Raw genomic sequence first — 19,315 nt, 5'->3', positions numbered from 1 at the left:
TATGTTTGTTTTGAAAGTGTAATTATGCAAACTATATAAACTTTCCATTTAAACCAAATACGGAAATTAATGAAAAAAGGGTCATACACAAAAATCATTTGCAACGTACAAAGAGTAGTGTAACTTTATTTGTGTCTCAAAACTTTTTGGACAGTCCCCGAATTTAATCTCACAGTTTCTCCCGCGCTTTGGTTTAGCTCAGTGGTTCTTAACCGGTGGGAAATTTCCCACTAGTGGGAAATTTAATATTTTTAGAGGGAAATTATGTAAGTCAGAAGTCACCAAACTCGGGCCGGTGGGTTGAAATCAACCATTGAAAGTTAATTTAATACAATATTTTCCGCAACAACATGTAATATTAACTTTACCTAGTTTTACAAGGCACATAAAACTCCAAAAATCGTTTGTTACGTCACAGACATTACTAAAAGTATCAATGTTCGCGAATAAATGCATTTGGTCTGTTGATTGTGATGCGATAAATGACTATTGCAAGCACATGAGATTTTTCAAAATTCCACACAATTTACTTACCCACGAAATCACTAAATAAGATTGCAGTATACCTTTAAGGTCCCGACCAAATCACTTCACATAATTTTTTTTGATTAAAGAATCATTTTTTGTTAATGTTGGCCACAAAACATCATTATAAAAATAACAGAGTGGGAAATTCGAACTTGGTGATTTACTTTAGTGGGAAACCACACCAAAAAGGTTAAGAACCACTGGTTTAGCTCATGGACATGAAGTTATATTTAAAACCGTACAAATATTATCCAACCTACAACCTTTAAGCAGACACGTGGGAACCCATAACAACACCAGAACGTTTCACGGCATCCAGAGAAACAGCCATCTTATCGACTAGCGACGCCCTAACTAAGGCATGTGGAACAAGAATGCACATTTTGATGCTATCAAATCACTCTTATGTGAAGCAAAGATGTTTCCTCAACAAAAAAAACGTTAATCCAAATATGCAATAAACTTTAATCCAAATTCACAATATTACAAACCCCACAAGCACGCAAACAGGAAAATAGGAAGATATACAGAAGCATTTAAACCATTTTCACTGCTGCATCCAGTTCCATCTATCAACCTGTTAAGTTTGTTATTGTTTCTAAATCATACTCGGTAATGTGTTCAAATCAATCCTTTTTCGATTTAAAAAAATCTTTGAACACAAATAATGGTTGACAACAGCGTTTTTGAAAAACTTTTTAGACGAGTCACCCTCGGCATACATTGTCCTTCTTTTCAAACCCTTTTAAGGTCAAACACAAAATGAATTACAAATTTTTGACGCAAATCAGAGTTTTGACAAAAAAACTTTGACAGTAATTCAACATGTTTCTTACAAATGACCAACGTGTTTAAAATAGAAACAAACCTAAAAAAATGACGAAATAGACAAAGCGTGACGTCACGAGTCCTGCACGTGACCTAACCGAAAGGTTTGAATTAACAAATTCGTAATTTAACTGGTGTGATGCTAAACAAATAACTAGTTGTTTTTCAACAAATTGTATTTTTGCTGACAGATTTGTTATTCCAGGTTAAGACGCGTTTGAGAAGTTAAAAAGGACATAAAATAACCAATTTCGAAACAGTAGCTTATTTAATTGTGGATGTGCCATTAGAAGTAAAATCAAATGTCGTTTAGTACGTTTCTGTGTGCGAAACCTGTTTTTTGTTTTAACTAAATGAACTATCAACATAAATTCGTAGTAAGGTTCACTTGTGATTAGCAGGACAAGTAAAAATTAAAATCGTATAGTGTTTGTAAGGTGAGTTAATTTCTGTAGAGCTTTATGAAGTAATTAGGTTTGGTACTGGTTAAATTGCTTGAGTTTTGAAAAGTATAATTCTTTACCAACGAATTTCTAAATAATTTAATGAACTAGTTTTTTCTTTAATTTACCCCACCTTTAACTTTACACTTGATCGATTTTGTGATATGCGGCATTGCTTGTGCTGTTTGCTTGGAGTTTTGTGCTGCTGTTTAGCTTAGCTTGTATATCTAAAGTTGCATAGATTTATGAATACAATCTACGTCAAATGGTAGAAATCATGAAGCATGTAGGAAATGATTGAAAACTGAATTTAAAACTGTATAGTGACCTATGCAAATGCCATAGACTTTTCGACGGAGGTTTGTTTTTTAGTTAAACTTTTTTAGTTGACATGACAAGATAATAAATTGCAATTCCAGTGATAAAATATAAAGTTTTTTGCAGAAAGACTTTACAGTTCTTTGCTCGGAAGCGATTCCTCTCTTAGAGCTTTCAGTGGATTGTTTTTCTGTTGATAACTCTTGTAAAGCCCTTATTACACAACTTGTACATTAAAAAGCATTTGGTAAGTATTTGTTGCAGAAAAACTTTAATATGATAATCAAATAAATGAACGGTTGAAATGTGAATGTGGCAACTAAATATATAAATCCTTTCAGAACTTCAACTATTATCACTAAACTTGATTTGCATAAAACTTTAGGCTTTTGTCAAGGCGCTCTTGGAATTTACACAGACTCGATTTTTTAACTTCTTTCTGACGTATATTGGCTTGATTCTTTACCCATGTTTTTGTCATCAGGATAACAATCTGTGTGCATTCTACCTTTACATCTTATCAATGATATGACATACTCTGTAGTAGCAGCAGTTTTGGTGAAGCAGCTATGTTGGACTAGTGCATTTTTCACGTGATGAAAGGAAAACGTTTGACGTATGCTATATTGCGTGTCGCCATGGAGGCGATGACGCCAGATTGATTGTTAAATTCATGATCTTGTTGGTTTTGAAACTGCCACTGACATTGTGATATTACAACAAAAATGGTATATGTCCTAAATGTTAACTGTCATAACAGACTAACAGAAATCAGCCTTTATAACAGGGTGATGACCGACGAATCTGTTTTCACTTGCCAAATATTTAAAATATGCTCAACAAAAGCGACAGATAATCAATATATGACGAATGTCTTAAATTTAACGTACGTGTGTCTTTCGAAAACTTACAATTTTTTTGGACTTCGGTTGGTATTCCTTATGTTTAAGATATCACCATATATCTATGTTCTTTCCCAGCCTACAATATTGGACTTGTTCAAAAAATAGATTATAAATAAAAATAACACATTAAATGTAAGTAGCAATTTGATAATTGTACTGTAACCCACATTTTACGTGTTGTAACTGATCATTTTTGGTTGACTGATTCCAGTTTTGATACTCGTTGGGTGAAACAACTGCCTGAATGCCTTTCTTCGGCGGGGAAAAGTTGGAAACTACAAACAACTTTAATTCTTTAACTATTTTTCAACCTCAAAGTCATTTTTGGTGTTTGGTTAAGAAAACGCAAGAGACAGATACACTGTACCATCCTACGATCCCTTTTTTGACCACAACACTACCAATTTGAGCCCAGGACTGCCTACCATTGCCTACCTTGACTGCCTACTACAACTACCATTTTATTTGTTTACCATCAGGTTTAACTTCTCCGTTCTGTTTCATTTATAATTTGCATTTGAAAAATACTGTAAGCCATGTTTGTCAGTTTATTGATAGTTGGAGGTCATATGTTTGGCTGTATAGTAGTAATAAATAACTACTACACACTTTTTGGCGCACCCAGTTTTCTGGATTGGTAAACTGCAATGTTTACGTGGCAGTATTGAAGATTGGTACAGACTTGGTTTTCCGGTCGGGTTTTAATAAATTGTTTCTACCTTTTAACTAAGATTGCGACTGTTGATAACTCCAGGTATATACACGAACCCAAAAAGTGTGTTGCTTGCGGCAGTAGTTTATTTTAGCATACCTAACCCCGATGATTAAAATTTAATAAGTATGCGTGGGGAGCAACCATTCGGATAACTTTCTGTGCAACTTTAATTTCCAATAAAATATTTAAACGCGTGGTAAGCTTATCTGTAGCTGAATCTGTTTTGTCTTCGAATACCTGCATCTTAGAGTAAATACGACTTCCATGGCTAAATGCTAAAATACGCTCTTGATTTAACACACTCTGTGTAATAATTAATCGACAATAACAAACAAACCAAATTGACAAATAGCAATTACGAACACGAAAACATCACGATCAAATCCACAATTAGAGGCTCAGTGAAACCAATTAACCTTGTTTTGCAAAAACCTAACAATTTCACAAATAATCACAATAGTAACACCAGATTGTGCAGGAAATTTAGCCAAAAAATCTTAACTTAATTCAGTTAAAATATTGCTTTGTTTGCAATGTACAGTAAATATAGATACTTGACAAAAACTGCGCTCGCGACAATACAGTACACATAAAACATAAAATCGACATAAAATTAAACAATATGTTTGTTTTGTTTTTATTTTATTTTACTTTTTTTTGTTTTTATGTCATGTTTTTTTTCTTCATATTATGTTTTGGTGCAAAACAAAGTTCAGTTTTGATTGAAAACAAAAGACATTCAATTCGCATTGGTCACGAAACAGCAAATAAAAACTGACACACAACACAAATTATGATACATTTTCTAAATATAGAAACACATTTTAATTTTAGATTGCATTTTTTATGTTATGTTTTGGTTCAGAACAAAATTCAGTTTTGCCGGAAAACATACAACAATTATTGCGTTTTTGTCATAAAAAGAGCAAAAGAATTGGCGCACGATACAACACAAATATGCTTCTTTATTTTAAAATACTAACACGTTACAGAGAATAATGTTATCAGACGCTCAATTTTGTTCTTTTGATTCTTTGTACAGCTTGTTGCTTTAATTTATCCAAGGATCTCAACCACTCTGTCGCCTTCTTCTTCAGCACCAGCATTGTATCTTACACTAATATCCGATGAGCGAGTCATAGATGTCCGCAAAAGAGAAAGTTTTGCCACGGACCACTGCCTTGCTTTGGTCAATTGAACTTCAATAACTTTCGAGTAGAGCAAGGGATTGAGAGCGCTGTTGATTGGAAGCAACAGACATGCGCTTAACACGTAAGCATCTGGTGGCATCTTGATTCCTCCAATACTCAAATACCCCATGACGCAAATTGGAATCCAGCAACAGAAGTCGGTCACAATCAGCCTCGAGATTCTCTTTTGCAGCTTAGAGCTGACATCATTGCTTCTGGCTCCTTTCATGCGATTACTTTGTCTGTAGATGAGAACATATGCAATAACCATGTAGATAAACATGAGGAAGTTGATTGTGATGAGGAATGTTGAATATTCCCAAGCAAATTCACTGGTTCTGGCAAAAAGACGTGGCATACAGACACTGGTTTCTCCATAATATCCAAACTCTCCATGAACAGTATTACGTGGAAAGGCCTTATTGATTATTTGTTTTACTTCGTTCCAGCTTTCAGGCTTCACATTGGTAATTCTTTCTGCAAGTAGAGACATGTTTTCTCTGGAAACAAAATCACTTCCAAAGAAGTAGTTCGGAAACCAAACATCAGTTACAAAATATTCAGAAGTAGCATTTAGCAAAGGGACGATTGCCAATAGAATGGATAAAATCCAGCAAAAGAGTTCAGCAAATATTATTTTAGTAACACCGACACTTCGCATAGCAAAGGGTTTAAAGACTGATACAAGACGAAAGGTGGTCATTGCTGTCATAGTTAGTGCCGATGCTTCAGACGACAAAACTACTAGCGCTCCAAGTCCTGAACACAAACTACTTGATCTCCATTCCTTGTCAAACAAACAATACGAACCAGAAAATCGAGTTCCTTGCACAATGACAATAAGCAGATAAACGCCCATGAGGAAGTCCGAAATGTTGAGGTTAAGAATAAAAATACTGGTGTTGATGAAACCATTTTGGTCTCTCTTGGCATAATATAAGCTGTGTATAGTCGCAACAAATACAAACGAGTTCCCCCCTAACGCCAGGAGAGCTGTTATCCAGAAAATAACTCGATAAAATGCGTTAGAAATCATTTCATTGACGTCTGCAAATACATCACCAGCCAGATTTACACATTCGTCACTTCCGTCCGAGCAATCAAGGATTCCATTTTGTACCACTTTTAGTTCAATCGATAAAGGTTGCTTATTTGTGCAATAGAATCTTCTCTTTTCGCAACGGCATCTACTTTCATCAGACTCATTGTCGCAATCGATAATTCCATCGCAAACAATTTTTCGGTCAATAGAAAACCGGTCTTTACTTTTGCAATAGTAACGTCTATTTTTACAAAGTTGTAAATCCTCATCTGAACCGTCATAACAATCCACGTTTCCATCGCACACTCGCTTAATATCTATGTTAATTTCTTGAGGTAAATGACAGTAAAACGTGTTTGAACAACCGACTTCGCCAAAGAGACGCAGAGGGTCACCAGAATTCCCATCACACACTAAAGCTTCAAAACGGAGGTGGTCCCAATCTACATAACGTTGATAAGTTCCAGAATGCTTTGCAGCACTTAATTTGTCAAATGCACTCGCGCATTTCTGCTTTTCATCAGATCGTAGAACGGAAATGCTGCTTTGGGAACACTCGATTGGTCTGTTTTGAACCAAGCAGTATTTTGTGTTGAGTTGATTATCACAATGCACATTTGAATTGCACAAAATCTCGTTCTTAGCCACACACTCTGAACTGTTGTAACAATGCATCTGATTTGGGGGACAATCTCCTCTTATTTCGTCACACAAACTCTGATTGGGACATAAACATTCATCTGACATATCAAAGCAGTCCACTATACCGTCACAAACTTGCTTGGAGGATATAATATTTTTTTTATCCAAGCATTGAAAACATCTGAACTGTCCGTCGACAAAACATAGATCGGATTTATCTGAACATTGAGCCACTGAATCATAGACGTTTGCTTGAGGCAAAACACAAACACCCTTTCTCGATGGTCCAGAACATTTGAATCCAAATCCTTCCCTGATTTCGTCACTATTGTCATTACAACCTTTGACCGAGTTACTCAGTCCGTCGCAGAAGTACGTATAAGGCAAAAACTGTTGACTTTCACAAGAAAACATCACCAGACAGTCTTCGGATGAAAGCTTGCACTCAGGTGTGATGCAAACATGTTTTTTGTTTTTACAACTATTGGAGTCATCAGAACAAGACGGTTGTAAAACTGTACTGCAGACTGCTGAAACTTTCGAATGTACCAGATATCTGGTAAGTTTTTCACTCTTACAAGTTGTAACATGCATTGTGCAAGACTGACAGGAGATGTTATGAGATGTACAATGTTCGTCACTACCATCAATGCAATCTTCAACGTTGTCACCTAACCAGTCAAAAGGTATGCATTTTCCTGTAGATGGGCAATGTTTGTCACCAGGATCACACGGACATCTTGCGTAAACTCCAGAGCAGTTACATGTGTAATGTGTCTCATCACTACCATCAAGACAGTCACGATTTCCATCACACAACAAAGATCTATTAATACAACTTCTCTCTTTTCCAATGCATTGTTTTGTTTCAACACACGCACATTGAAATTTATCAGCTGGACAAGTGCAATTGTTTTCGTCGCTCCCATCTTCACAGTCATCCTGTGCATCACATTGAAAATTTTTGTCAATCCATTTGGCTCCTTGCCACGTGCAGTTTTTTGTTTTATAACAGGCACATTCAAATTTTTCAGCTGGACAAGTGCAATTAATTTCATCACTCCAATCTTCGCAGTTTTTAAATCCATCACATTGCCTGTACTTGTTGATGCAACCATTGTCAGTAGTGCAACTCTTTGTTTTGTAACAGTCGCATTCAAATCCATCAGCTGGACAAGTGCAATTCAACTCATCACTCCAATCTCCGCAGTCATCATATCCATCACATTGAAAACTTCTGAGAATCCGTCGTTTATTGGAAGACGTGCAATTTTGTGTTTTGTAACAAGCACATTCAAACAGATCCGGAGGAGAAGGACAATTCAATTCATCACTAAAATCGTCGCAGTCAAACTCCCCATTACAATGGGATGTTTTATCAACACATCCTCCATACCAACCCGTACAGCTGTGTGTTTTGTAACAGTCGCATTCAAATTTACCAGCTGGACAAGTGCAATTAACTTCATCGCTCCAATCTCCACAGTCGTTACCTTCATCACATTGTAAAGTTTTATCAAGGCATCCTATTTGATAATACGTGCAGTTTATTGTTTTGTAACAAGCACATTCAAATTTATCAGCTGGACAAGTGCAATTAACTTCATCACTCCAATCTCCACAGTCGTTTCGGCCATTGCATTGTAAAGTTTTATTAATGCATCCGCGATCATATTTTTGGCAGTTTTTTGTTTGGTAACAAGCACATTCAAATTTATTAACTGGACAAGTGCAATTAACTTCATCGCTCCAATCTCCACAGTCGTTCCTTCCATTACATTGTAAAGTTTTATCAATGCATCCGCCTTCCAAATACGTGCAGTTTTTTGTTTTGTAACAAACACATTCAAATTTATTAGCTGGACAAGTGCAATTAACTTCATCACTCCAATCTCCACAGTCATTTTTTCCATCACAATGGAATAGTTTATAAACACATCCATAACCACCAGTACAGTTTTTTTTTTTGTAACAGCCGCATTCAAATAAATTAGCTGGACAAACGCAATTTAATTCATCGCTCCAATCTCCACAGTCGTTATATTCATCACATTGTGAAGTTTTGTCAACGCACCCTTTTTGATAATACGGGCAGTTTTTTGTTTGGTAACAAGCACATTCAAATTTATTAGTAGGACAAGTACAATTAAATTCATCACTTCTGTCTACACAATCAATCTTTCCGTCACACTTTGTGGAACTTGGTAAACATCCTGTCACACCTTTGCATGTAGTGTTGAAACAATCACATCGAAATCTTTTCCTGCTGCAAATGTCACTAAACTCGTCGCTCCAATCACTGCAGTCGTAACCCCGGTCATTTACTTCATTCATCGGTATGCAACCTGGTTTTAACTCGCAACGACCAAACCTGTGACAAGCACATTCGAACATTGAAGAAGGACAGGTGCAGTTTGGACCACGGTATGGATAGCTGCACACCGGGAGTTTTTCAGGCTCTGCAGAAAGAACTATGTCAGTTGTGAATTCGTAACAAAATGGACCAAAGGTTTTCAGATGTACTCCTGGCTACAAACTCTTATGTGCTTTCAATAAAAGCAAACCATTCTAGCAAGAAAAGTTTCATAAAAAGTTCTTAAATTTAGTTCTGAAAATTTAGGTATTTTCCAAAAACTGTAATTAAAATTATAAGTAATTAACATGTAAAGCGCCATTGTGTGTCCACATCCTAAAACGTTTATTGCAAGTTGGCGGGGCGCTTGACTGTAAACACGATCTTGTAAAAAAGGGACTTGGCCGAATGGCCTGGCGCGCCTGACCCACATACAGACATAAAAAAACCTTGATCGGGATTCGTCCCCGGGAGTGTCCTGGGTTCGAACCCCGTGAAAAAAAAAAAAAAAAAAAAAAATTACACATTGGACGTCAGTCCTTCAGTAAAATTTTATCCTGACTTTTTATGTGACTTTTCTTGTGCAGTTTTGAGGGTCGAGGGAGGTTCTTTTGTAAAATAGACCTTATAAACAAATTCTATAAGTTTTTACTTAACACCCGATTACCTTTACTGAACAGCTACCTGTAAATGTAGCGATTGATTCTAGCCTCGTAATTAAATCGCTAAAAAACAGCACCGGACACATTAATCTGCTCCGTGAAACGAAAATAATTAGATTGGCCGTCTAGCAAAATATTGCAATAGCTGAACGGGTCACATGGTATTTAAAATGTAAACGTCTCGGCGGAAAATACAAAATAAACTTAAATCCCTAAACAACGCATGCCTGCTCGTTGAATAGAAATTGCTAAGGAAAGTATATTTTCTTTAAGTTACCTATTATCTTGATGAAACGTTAAAAAAACAACGCTCTCAACCATGAGAACGAAGCACAGAATATGAAATACGGTGCCGCCACTAGAATGGTAAAGTTGTTGAAGCCGGTGGTTCACTGTTTGTAGCGACGCCTTTGCATAAAAAATCTCTTAGTTCAAATGATACCGGCGCTACAAAGGGAATTGAAAACTACTGGTTTAGAGAATAAATATACCACCAAGCACTAGGATATAAGGTGAGCGGTAGATTGAGTTCATGTTTTTATTTGCCTTAGTGGTAAGAGCAATCAGTTTTATGTCAATTGTCAATGTGGTTTATGTTAACATGCCCAATTTGATAAAAAAAAACCGCTGTTAACAGCCTTAGATGTGTAGAGATCCATCCGCTATACCACGTGCAGAAACGGTCAGGGTTTTTGAAAAGCGTTGCCAAATATGGGACCCAATAAATTAACGTTAAAGCTTTGCCCGCCGCATATCTTTTCACATTTCACTGCATGGGATTAGTAGTACACAAGCTATAACACTAAAAAAATCACGTGTAAGTTTGCTGTGTTTATTTTCACTTCGAATATTACCGACACACATTTATTTTCACCTAACACAGCATATTGTTTTGTAATATAGTCTCGAGCTTCTGGGTAGATATTGCACACTGGCCACCTGCTGCTGTTTGTTGTTGTCGTTACAGGGAATGCTTATGATTAAAGCGTCCTTCGACCAAGCTTTGCAATGACATAACCTGCTGTCAATCAATCTCTATGCCAGGCCTTGTATATATATTTTTTTGGTGTTCTGTTTTTTTCTTTATTCGTTACACTATTAAATCCAGCGTGATTCAATTTGAATGACTCCATTAACCAACTTACTAATAACACAATAACTTCAAAGGGTAATATTTAATTGTAAACAATATCTTTCCGGCGCTTGGAACTGTCCGACTGGGTTTCTTTAGGTGGTTTGTTTTCCTGTCGAACCCCACCCTGCTTCCCCATCACGGGTGGTTAGTTAATAGAGCCCCCTAGACTGATCCTACCAACGTTTCACCTCCAACCGTGTTTACCCACAAAGCGCCAAACTCACTTTTCTTGTGAGCCCCAGTCAAATAACGCCTTATAATACGCTGTAGCTGCAGCGCGTTCAACCATTGTCCACCAATTGTGCCATTCACAATTCTGCGCTCCATAACGTTTTAACGTTGCACAGCTGTTTTCCGCTCGGTGATTGTTTTAGTGCTATTGTGTCGCTATGTTCACCAAGCAAAACAAACTCATCTCGTCATCTCAATGTAAACTGACCGTATAGGTCTTTTCAAAGTACCTGGCAGTGTACGTGCAACGTATACATGTGCTAAGCCCCCTCTTTCTTTTATGAGCTGGTTGCGTCATATTGGTTTGCATAGCATTTGTTCTCTCGTTTTATCTTATAGTCTTAATAGAAACAAAATTACATAACAAATTACAAAAGTAGGCCTAATCGGTTGAATCGAAGCAGCCCTGCCAAGTTGCTACACCAAACTGAATAAAAAAATAAGACAAAAGTTCTATAATAATAAACAAATCCTTACTTGTATAAGGTCGAGGAGCAAGACTGAGATCCTCACCCGGACATTCACCTCCCACGCATCCGACGAAAAGCAATAGAAACAATAACCACAACATAGTTATCTACGATTTCGACAGCTGTTGAAAAAAGCAGGGTTATTTATCAAAGGCAACGTTGTATTATTTTGGTGTTAGCCATCTCCTAACGGGTCGTCAACCCCAAAAAATACATTCAGCACAGATGAAAATGTTTAATGCGATCAATTTTAGCATTTACAGAAAAGGATTGGGTTACACGCATTTCCTTCTCACCACCGAATGCCGTTTTTCTTGTCTCGTTAGGCTACGTGTCCACGGCAAATTGCTACAACAAAAATCATGAAAATATTCCTATGATGTCATAAACCAGTACCCAAAATAAAGAATTACATTTGCACAAACGAAGTAATGTGAAACATTCGTGAATGTATTTTAATGAAGTCTTAGTATCATGCCTGGCAGCAATAGCTTATATTGCGTCTTAATGGAGATCGCAACGCATTGTAGTGTTTTAGTATTGTTAGCATTAAACGGAAATTCTAGGAAGGAACCTCGAAGGAAAATCTCCAAACCGCGGATGCACGAAATTTTACGCATTTGGCCTACAGCATAGCTTGGACACCCTGGACTAAATTCTATTTTGACATTATGACCTTTGACCTTGCTTGCAAAGTAACGTCGCATATTTCTGATTTACACCATAGTTCACATTCGCATTAATGGTTTGCAACTCAGCTGGCCTAATATGATAAAGTACAAGTATTTAAAGATTTGTGTATGCAGCCGCAGCCTGGCATTGCGATGCTGCAACAATATAAAGCAATGTCTGGGGTAAACCGTTTAGGCCTTTTTGTCAGACTTAAAGATGTGACACTATAAATTGTGTTTTTTACCTAAAATCAGAACGATGCGTTTGAGCTAAAAATCCAGCCAAAGGAATAAAACCGTAAAACATGGCCAAGCAGTTACGTCACTACCGTGTTCTCTCATGTGCATCGAAACGTGCCATTTGCTTTTTTTTCCTTTATCGCCATTGTCTCTATAGAAACGCCTATTTTGCGTTACTCACTTCGTTAGTTGACTCGGGCCTAGCTCGCTGCACAATAAATCCCTGAAAAAGGTTTTGAAACCAAACTGGAAAACAACCCTAGCCTTAAATTGTTTTGCTAATTAAAATCTTCTCAATTTGGCGTAGCAAAGTTACTGAAGAAAAATAGAAACTGGATATTTTAAACAAGTATATCCAAAACTCAATTGCCTTTGTATACCGATTGTCGTAAAAATTTCGTAGATCCGAAACTAGAATTACAAACTGCCGTACAAAATTAAATTTGGTTTGAACACCAACTTACTCTGTACCACCACAGCCTATATCGTTTATCCAGTATCTCGTACGTGTTTTTGACTGTCCCTATTTCGTTTTAGTAACCCCGTACTGTCGATTATTTTTTGCGACTTAATTTTTAACAAATGCTAAGTTCAATTCAAATAACGGTAGATCGCTTTACGACAAACTAAACTAATACAACTGTTACTGTTTTTCATTAAATATAACAGTCTTTTCTTAAGAAAGGAGGCGACATGATATTTTTTATCGGCCGACTAAGTAATCGCACATTTTCAAACCCTTCGTCTCTTAAAATAAACAAAAAAGCGCTTTCAATTTCCGTGATCGGAAACCGTCGGTCCGCGAGGAGTATATGAGGCCGTTTACTTTTTAAAGTTAAATGTTGTAAAACATTTTCCGCGCGCATCCCGGTGATAATAAACTAATTTATGCGTTTTTCTAGCTGAATAGTATTTTAAAAGTCGGTCTGTGATAAAATTTTAGTTTCAAAAACGGTCCGTAGTTCAACAAAAGTTGCCGACCCATGGTTTAGGTTTAGGAGATGAGAAAAACTTTAAATACAACTATTTTTACATCACTGTTAAACCTTCTGGTAAGTTATTAGGGCTCCGACAAACAAAAAACTCTTAACCGAAGAAACTGTAAAATATTTCTGCAAACCACAATAAAATTACACAATTCTTCAACAGAAACTTCGATGAACGTTTTTGTTCAACTAAAAGGCGATTCAATTTTCCAAACTGTTTAAACAAGATCTCTCTTATACACACGACAACTCTGCAATTTAACTACTTTGTTTCCAGCCTTTCGAACGTCACTCTAACTTTGCTCTGACAATTATGTTTTTGATGCCAGAACAGTTGGTGTTTTTATAACGATTTTGTGGGGACTTTTAACCGGGAAGTAACAAGAATAAGTTTCGAAAACGTGTATTGTTACAATAAACAATAAAGGATCGAAGCACGAAACGAGCTTGATGGAATTTTATTCGTGAAAGTGTATTAATGGAGTTTCGCAACGCATTGTAGTGTTTTAGTATTGTTCACTTTATAAAGCAGGAAAGCGGAAAATCTGGCAAGGAACTTCATCTACAAACCACGGAAGCCCCGTCTATCGAATTCTGTTCAAGAAAACTTCACGTTATCGTTGGGAGTTTTGCGAAACTCACATTGTATTTTGTTCCATTGTCAATGCTGCGTTTCTTAACGCAGCGCACGAAACCAATTATCTCGATGTACAAAGAGAGGATGCTGCATCGCTTTTCATTCTCTTTTAGGAATTGTTTACTGGCTTACTTGATACAGTATGCGGGAACGAAAGTTTTCCAATGGAGCCTACGATTACCATAACGGATACGTCGGTTTCTGGTCATTGAATTTGTTGCATGGAATTTTTTTGTTGAATTGCATTACTTTAGTGCTCGTTAAATTATTAATATGGAAGCGCCGCGTCTTGCTGTTTTCGACATTTCACACTTAATTACTTATCTTTAAATTTACAGTATCAAATCGTTTATTGCAGTGCGTAAGGCGAGCTGTCTGTAATCTTAATTTGAGGAAAAACATCTAAAATTTTGCACATACATGTGTTGCCTTAAGCCAGCGGTTCCCAACCTGTGGGTCGCGACCCCAACTGGGGTCGCCTGCGAATTTGCCTGGGGTCGCCTTAGGCATGATTTCTAACTCGTTTTAGGCCATGGACCACTAGCCCCAATAAAATATACTCATGGGCAACTTTATTCTCAGTCAGAAATTTTCTTATGTTTTTCTCCGGCCAAGCAAAAAATTTCCCTCACGTATCCTTACGACATCTACCTTCTGCCATGTTTGTATAACACAAATTAACGTGAAAGATAAATCTGTGTTGTGCAGTGGTATGGGCCATACATACGAAAACCACACATGGCACAAACATAAACGCCAGATATGACAGGTAGATCGCCAAATGCTCTGTCGTTTAACATATTTAACCGATACAGTTGGGGTTGTATAGGATGTCGAAACGTCGATTGCATATAATAAAACTGCTATCTATACTCGGTTATACATTATGTCTGGCAGTAACAGTTTATTAATTTGGGTTTGTCATTAATAATCATTATTAGAAAATAACCCGACCGTTTATTATGTTATCTTTGAAAATTGTCACAGATGTGTTTGCAGTGCATGAGCATAACTCGCAGCAGTTTTTTGGGTTTCAGTCGAGCGTGATCGTTTTGTGCTGAAAAATAAGGTTACGAGTATTGAAAAGGCAATTTCAAAGTGTTTTCAAACGAAACAAAATTGACAAAAAACAACGGGATTTGAAATTTTTATGACGTCATAGAAGTATGTGACGTCATAAACCGGTTTCGGCCTCGTTCTTGTCGGTATTATTACGTAATAACGCAAAACTTTTCATTCGAACCTAATAGTGTACGAATAACTACGAGATACTTATGCGGAAATGTTTGCATTTTTTTAGTCTTTTTGGACGACTGTGCCGAAGTGCAAAACACAAAACTCGTGACACACGCAAACCTTGTGACACATCCCAAAGTCAGAACATAAAAACCATGGCACACATCAAAGTCAGAACATACAAAAGCGACTTAAACAGTACCCAATACAACATTATAATGGACTTTATGAGGTAACAAATCAAGTAACGAACAATTTGCGTGAGGCGTAACACACTATAACGTTTATTTTACAACCATGGACCACTACTGCAGTGCCGCTATGTCTTATGTTCATTTTAAGTGCAAGTGTTCAAGATTGTTGCAAAGGGAGTTCGTATTTTGCCCTGGTTGTTCAATAAAGTTAGACTGGTCTAAAATTGCCATTTTATTTCAACCGAGGTTTTCAGTACAACACCATCCACGAATTCCTAAGGAAGTAACATAAAATATAAATAAGTTTACGGACTTTAAAAATCAGGCTGAAACTCTATGGTTTGAAGCGAAAAAAAAAAAAACTGTTAACCAGCAAAGGCTGCTGTGCGGGATCGAGTAGCAGCACAATTGACCACGTCAAATTGTATGTTTGGCTACAGAAGCATGTGGCATTCCTTGAGAATGGAGGGGTGTTACGCCACAAGAAACCAGGTTGCGATTTTGCTCAAGAAATAGATCCGGTCGGCTCATCAGTCCGTCGTGCAAGGCGTTTAAAAAGGGACCGTTATTGTTCACCGGGACCGAACGTTTGCTGGCATCTCGATGGATACGACAATTTAATGCCGTATGGGTTTGCAATTCATGGTTGTATAGAGCAGGGATTCTCAAACTGTGGGTCGCGACCCAACTTAGGGTCGCGGAATATAATTTTGGGGTCGCGAAATATTATGCGTTATTATGTCATTGTTGCAGTAAATGGTACACGTGCGTGAATTTATTGTTTAAACATCATTCACGTGTATAGGCTATACTCCCACTACTATTTGATAAGTTCTCTCAGCGGTGTGATCCAATGGTCCCTTAGTAATTCACAAAGCGATTTCTGTGGGACTACCAAGAGCTCATCACTCTACTTGTGTAACAAAGAAAACAATTGCTTGCACACAATCTAATGTCCAAAACGTGTCTGTGATGTCACAAGCTGCCCTTAGAGCATTGATATGTGTAAACTAGCGCATCTACAAGTGAAATAAGTCTTGAATGTTGTACTGAAGGTGGAAATGTGGCGGGAAGTTTATTTACCTTTATTTAGCTTGAACCGCAATTTCTACTACTCTGCCAGAGAAAATTACACAACAACCAATCTGTAAATCAAAAAGTTTGAACACCACTGTCCTAGGCCTGGGAAGCGGTTTTTCGCAGTTTTCAATTCTTCGCAGTTTGGGAAGCGCTTGTAGGCCTATAGGAAGTGTGAAAGCGAAACAAGTTTGAGATAAAGCTTGTTACCGCTGTTTTCAAAAAGTATGGCCCGTTACTACACATAGCCTTAATAAGTGTGGCATAAGAAATGCTCAACCTTGCTTTCGAGATCACAAAAAATACAAACAATCGCAAGTAAACACAATGTATTCAAATGGTAGGTTGATGCATCCCTTGTTTGCAAGACGAGTTATATCTGCTAGTAAGTTAAGGTTAGCTGAGTCACACAGTTCTTGTACATGTTTATACAATCAGTAATGTTGAAATCGCATCCTTTTGAAGTAAAATCGTCCCCCAACTTCCAAAATTGTCACCATCGCCCTATCGGTAGACGTAATCGCCCCGTTGTAGAAACCTGCTTTTGTGTCTTCATTCATGAAATAACAAACCAAACAAATTGTTTAAACATGGCATGAGACTTTATTTGCTCCTTATTCAAATATAACATTTATAAATAGTCTATTTGTTTTTTCAGGACGGCGGTGGGTGCGCCAGTTCACCCACAGCTCGTGATACTTACCGTAAATATGGTGTGAGCAGCGCATGTGCAGCTGACGGTGAAGGTGGAAACTTGGCCAATCAGGTTTACGAAATCACCTCAATTTCTGAAGGTGATTGTTCGGTCAAGTTATGGAATTACTTTTCGAAGCGTAAATTCTTTGTGTAAAATGTTTTTCATTCAGGAAACTCATTTTACCATGATATATTTTGATCAACTTAAACAAAAACAGAAACAAATTATCAAATTTTAATCGTCAGTTTCACTTGTTAATCTCGGCTGTTGGAAAGACACACTAGATCGTGCCATTCCAACACTTGAGGGACTCGACCCAGTCCTGGACGGAAATTTTTGCTCACGCCAGGACGCCATCGCCAAATGTGTGCAAGCTGCTTATGCGCGAGGCTATAAGGTCATTGCATTGCAAGCCAGTGGTTGGTGCGCTGGAGCACGTGACGCCGCTCTGACATACAAAAAATATGGACCTAGCACCATCTGTGGACATGACGGTGAAGGGGGAACGATGGCCAATCAAGTTTACCGCATTCGTAAAACGACGTAAGTAAAAATCTCGGAAATATAATTTGTTTATAAAGTGTCATAAAGTTTGCAACCCAAACTAAAGTTGCCCGTTGTGAAAGCATCACTCCCGTTGTCCTAGCTTACTTGCTTCATGCGCATTGTACCTCAACCATATAACAACATTAATTATTGAACAGATTTGATATAACACGCACCTATTCTTAACTTGGGCATTGTAATAAGCTAAAATTATCTGATAAAGTTCGTCCAAACATTTTCCTCAATATTTCAGGACCTACTAGTGCCAAAGCATCTATAAATGTATCAACGCACCTGAAGATATCATCAACATCGGATTTGTATATTTGTATGAAAATAAAACACTAACAAACTTGCATCAAATGTTGAAATGTTTGCTGCTGTCAGAAAGCCAGAAAGGCCAGTGATAGTCGAGGACCAAGCAAATTACAAGATTTAAATTAGGCCATAGACAACTTTCAAGGAAAAATATGTTTTGGTAATATGAACTTGTCATGAGAGTAAGTTTATTAGATTTAAACACAAGTTCACAAAACATTTCACAATTACACCATTTTTTTATTTTTTAAAAACTTCACGCTGCTAGGGAAAACAGCTTTTTGGCAGTTAAACCATCAAACAAATAAAACTCACGTTAAAAGCTTGGCGTTCTTTTGGGAAAAAGAGCTTACTTATCAAACATTTAAACAATATTTGCATGGTGGGGTTAATAAATTTGCCACGTTTTAAAACTCGAATTACGGCGAAAATATTTATAAAACAAAGTGTTTTTTAAGGTATTTTTGGGGACCGTTTCAAATTTGTCCAGCGGTTTTCCAAAATTTGGACTTGCAACTACAACTACAGTTTTTGGTATTTAAATGAAACACTTGCGGTCTCTTAAAACTACTTAGCGGTCACCCAAACCAAACCTTAAAAAAAACCTGAGCAAAGACACTACGTTGAAACAATAGAAATTGAAAAGCTAATATAAGGCCGAAGAAATAATCATGCGAAATGTGTTTGTGTAAAATGGCGCCATATTATACTGTGATCGGTGCACCAGAACACGTGATGTCTCTCCTTATGACGAGACCTACAACCATAGGAACTAAGCTTGAGGCGTAATTATAAAATTTAATAAGTGACACCAAATTGTTTACGCTTCTGGTCAGTTTATCTACAAGATCCAACACTTCATTCATTTCAATACATTTTTAATACGCAACTGTAATAATAAAATCAAAAGTCAACATGTGAAATAACCCACTGTGGGACTTCAACACAGTTATTTTACCAACTGTGTAAACCAGCGGTTCTCAAACTGGGGTCCGCGGTCCTTTAGGGGTTCGTGAGGTAATTTTGTTTTGGGGGGGAAAGGTTGAAGTATTTCAATAATCTTATTTGGCGTCAGTTTTTGCCACTGAATAAGTTTAAATCAAAGTAGAATTGAGAATTGACTGTCTCCATTGCTAAACAATGACCTTTATTGTATGACAACTAACAAAAATGCAATTGTTCGCACAGAATCGTGATGTTTTTTGTCATGTTTGTGATGTCACAAGCTATCTTTGGAACGCGCAATTTTGC

General features: G+C 37.2%; 1 protein-coding gene and 1 long non-coding RNA gene across 2 annotated transcripts; both read left to right on the top strand.

The window, feature by feature from the left end:
- The first annotated feature begins 2,018 nt into the window (after positions 1-2,018).
- Positions 2,019-3,927, top strand: LOC145229949 (uncharacterized). The gene is made up of 3 exons (XR_013860523.1): positions 2,019-2,158; positions 2,244-2,364; positions 2,602-3,927. It is a non-coding gene; the product is annotated as an uncharacterized LOC145229949 (long non-coding RNA).
- A 10,211-nt stretch (positions 3,928-14,138) lies between these two features.
- LOC145228079 (uncharacterized) lies at positions 14,139-18,103 on the top strand. Its single transcript, XM_080093057.1, has 4 exons — positions 14,139-14,189; positions 17,162-17,297; positions 17,446-17,743; positions 18,000-18,103. Exons 1-4 carry the CDS (start codon positions 14,139-14,141, stop codon positions 18,007-18,009), a joined length of 495 nt encoding a protein of 164 aa, XP_079949183.1. The 3' UTR covers positions 18,010-18,103.
- Positions 18,104-19,315: the final 1,212 nt, after the last annotated feature.

Source organism: Phallusia mammillata, chromosome 5 (assembly GCF_965637545.1).
Source record: "Phallusia mammillata chromosome 5, kaPhaMamm4.hap1.1, whole genome shotgun sequence".
Lineage (NCBI taxonomy): Eukaryota > Metazoa > Chordata > Ascidiacea > Phlebobranchia > Ascidiidae > Phallusia > Phallusia mammillata.
This window is presented reverse-complemented; position numbering and strand designations above follow the sequence as displayed.

Coding starts and splice junctions, on each gene's coding strand:
- LOC145228079 (XM_080093057.1), top strand. CDS start 14,139: ATGCGGGAACGAAAGTTTTCCAATGGAGCCTACGATTACCATAACGGA. Junction 14,190..17,161: donor ACGATTACCATAACGGATAC/GTCGGTTTCTGG, acceptor TTGTTTTTTCAG/GACGGCGGTGGGTGCGCCAG. Junction 17,298..17,445: donor AATCACCTCAATTTCTGAAG/GTGATTGTTCGG, acceptor TTTAATCGTCAG/TTTCACTTGTTAATCTCGGC.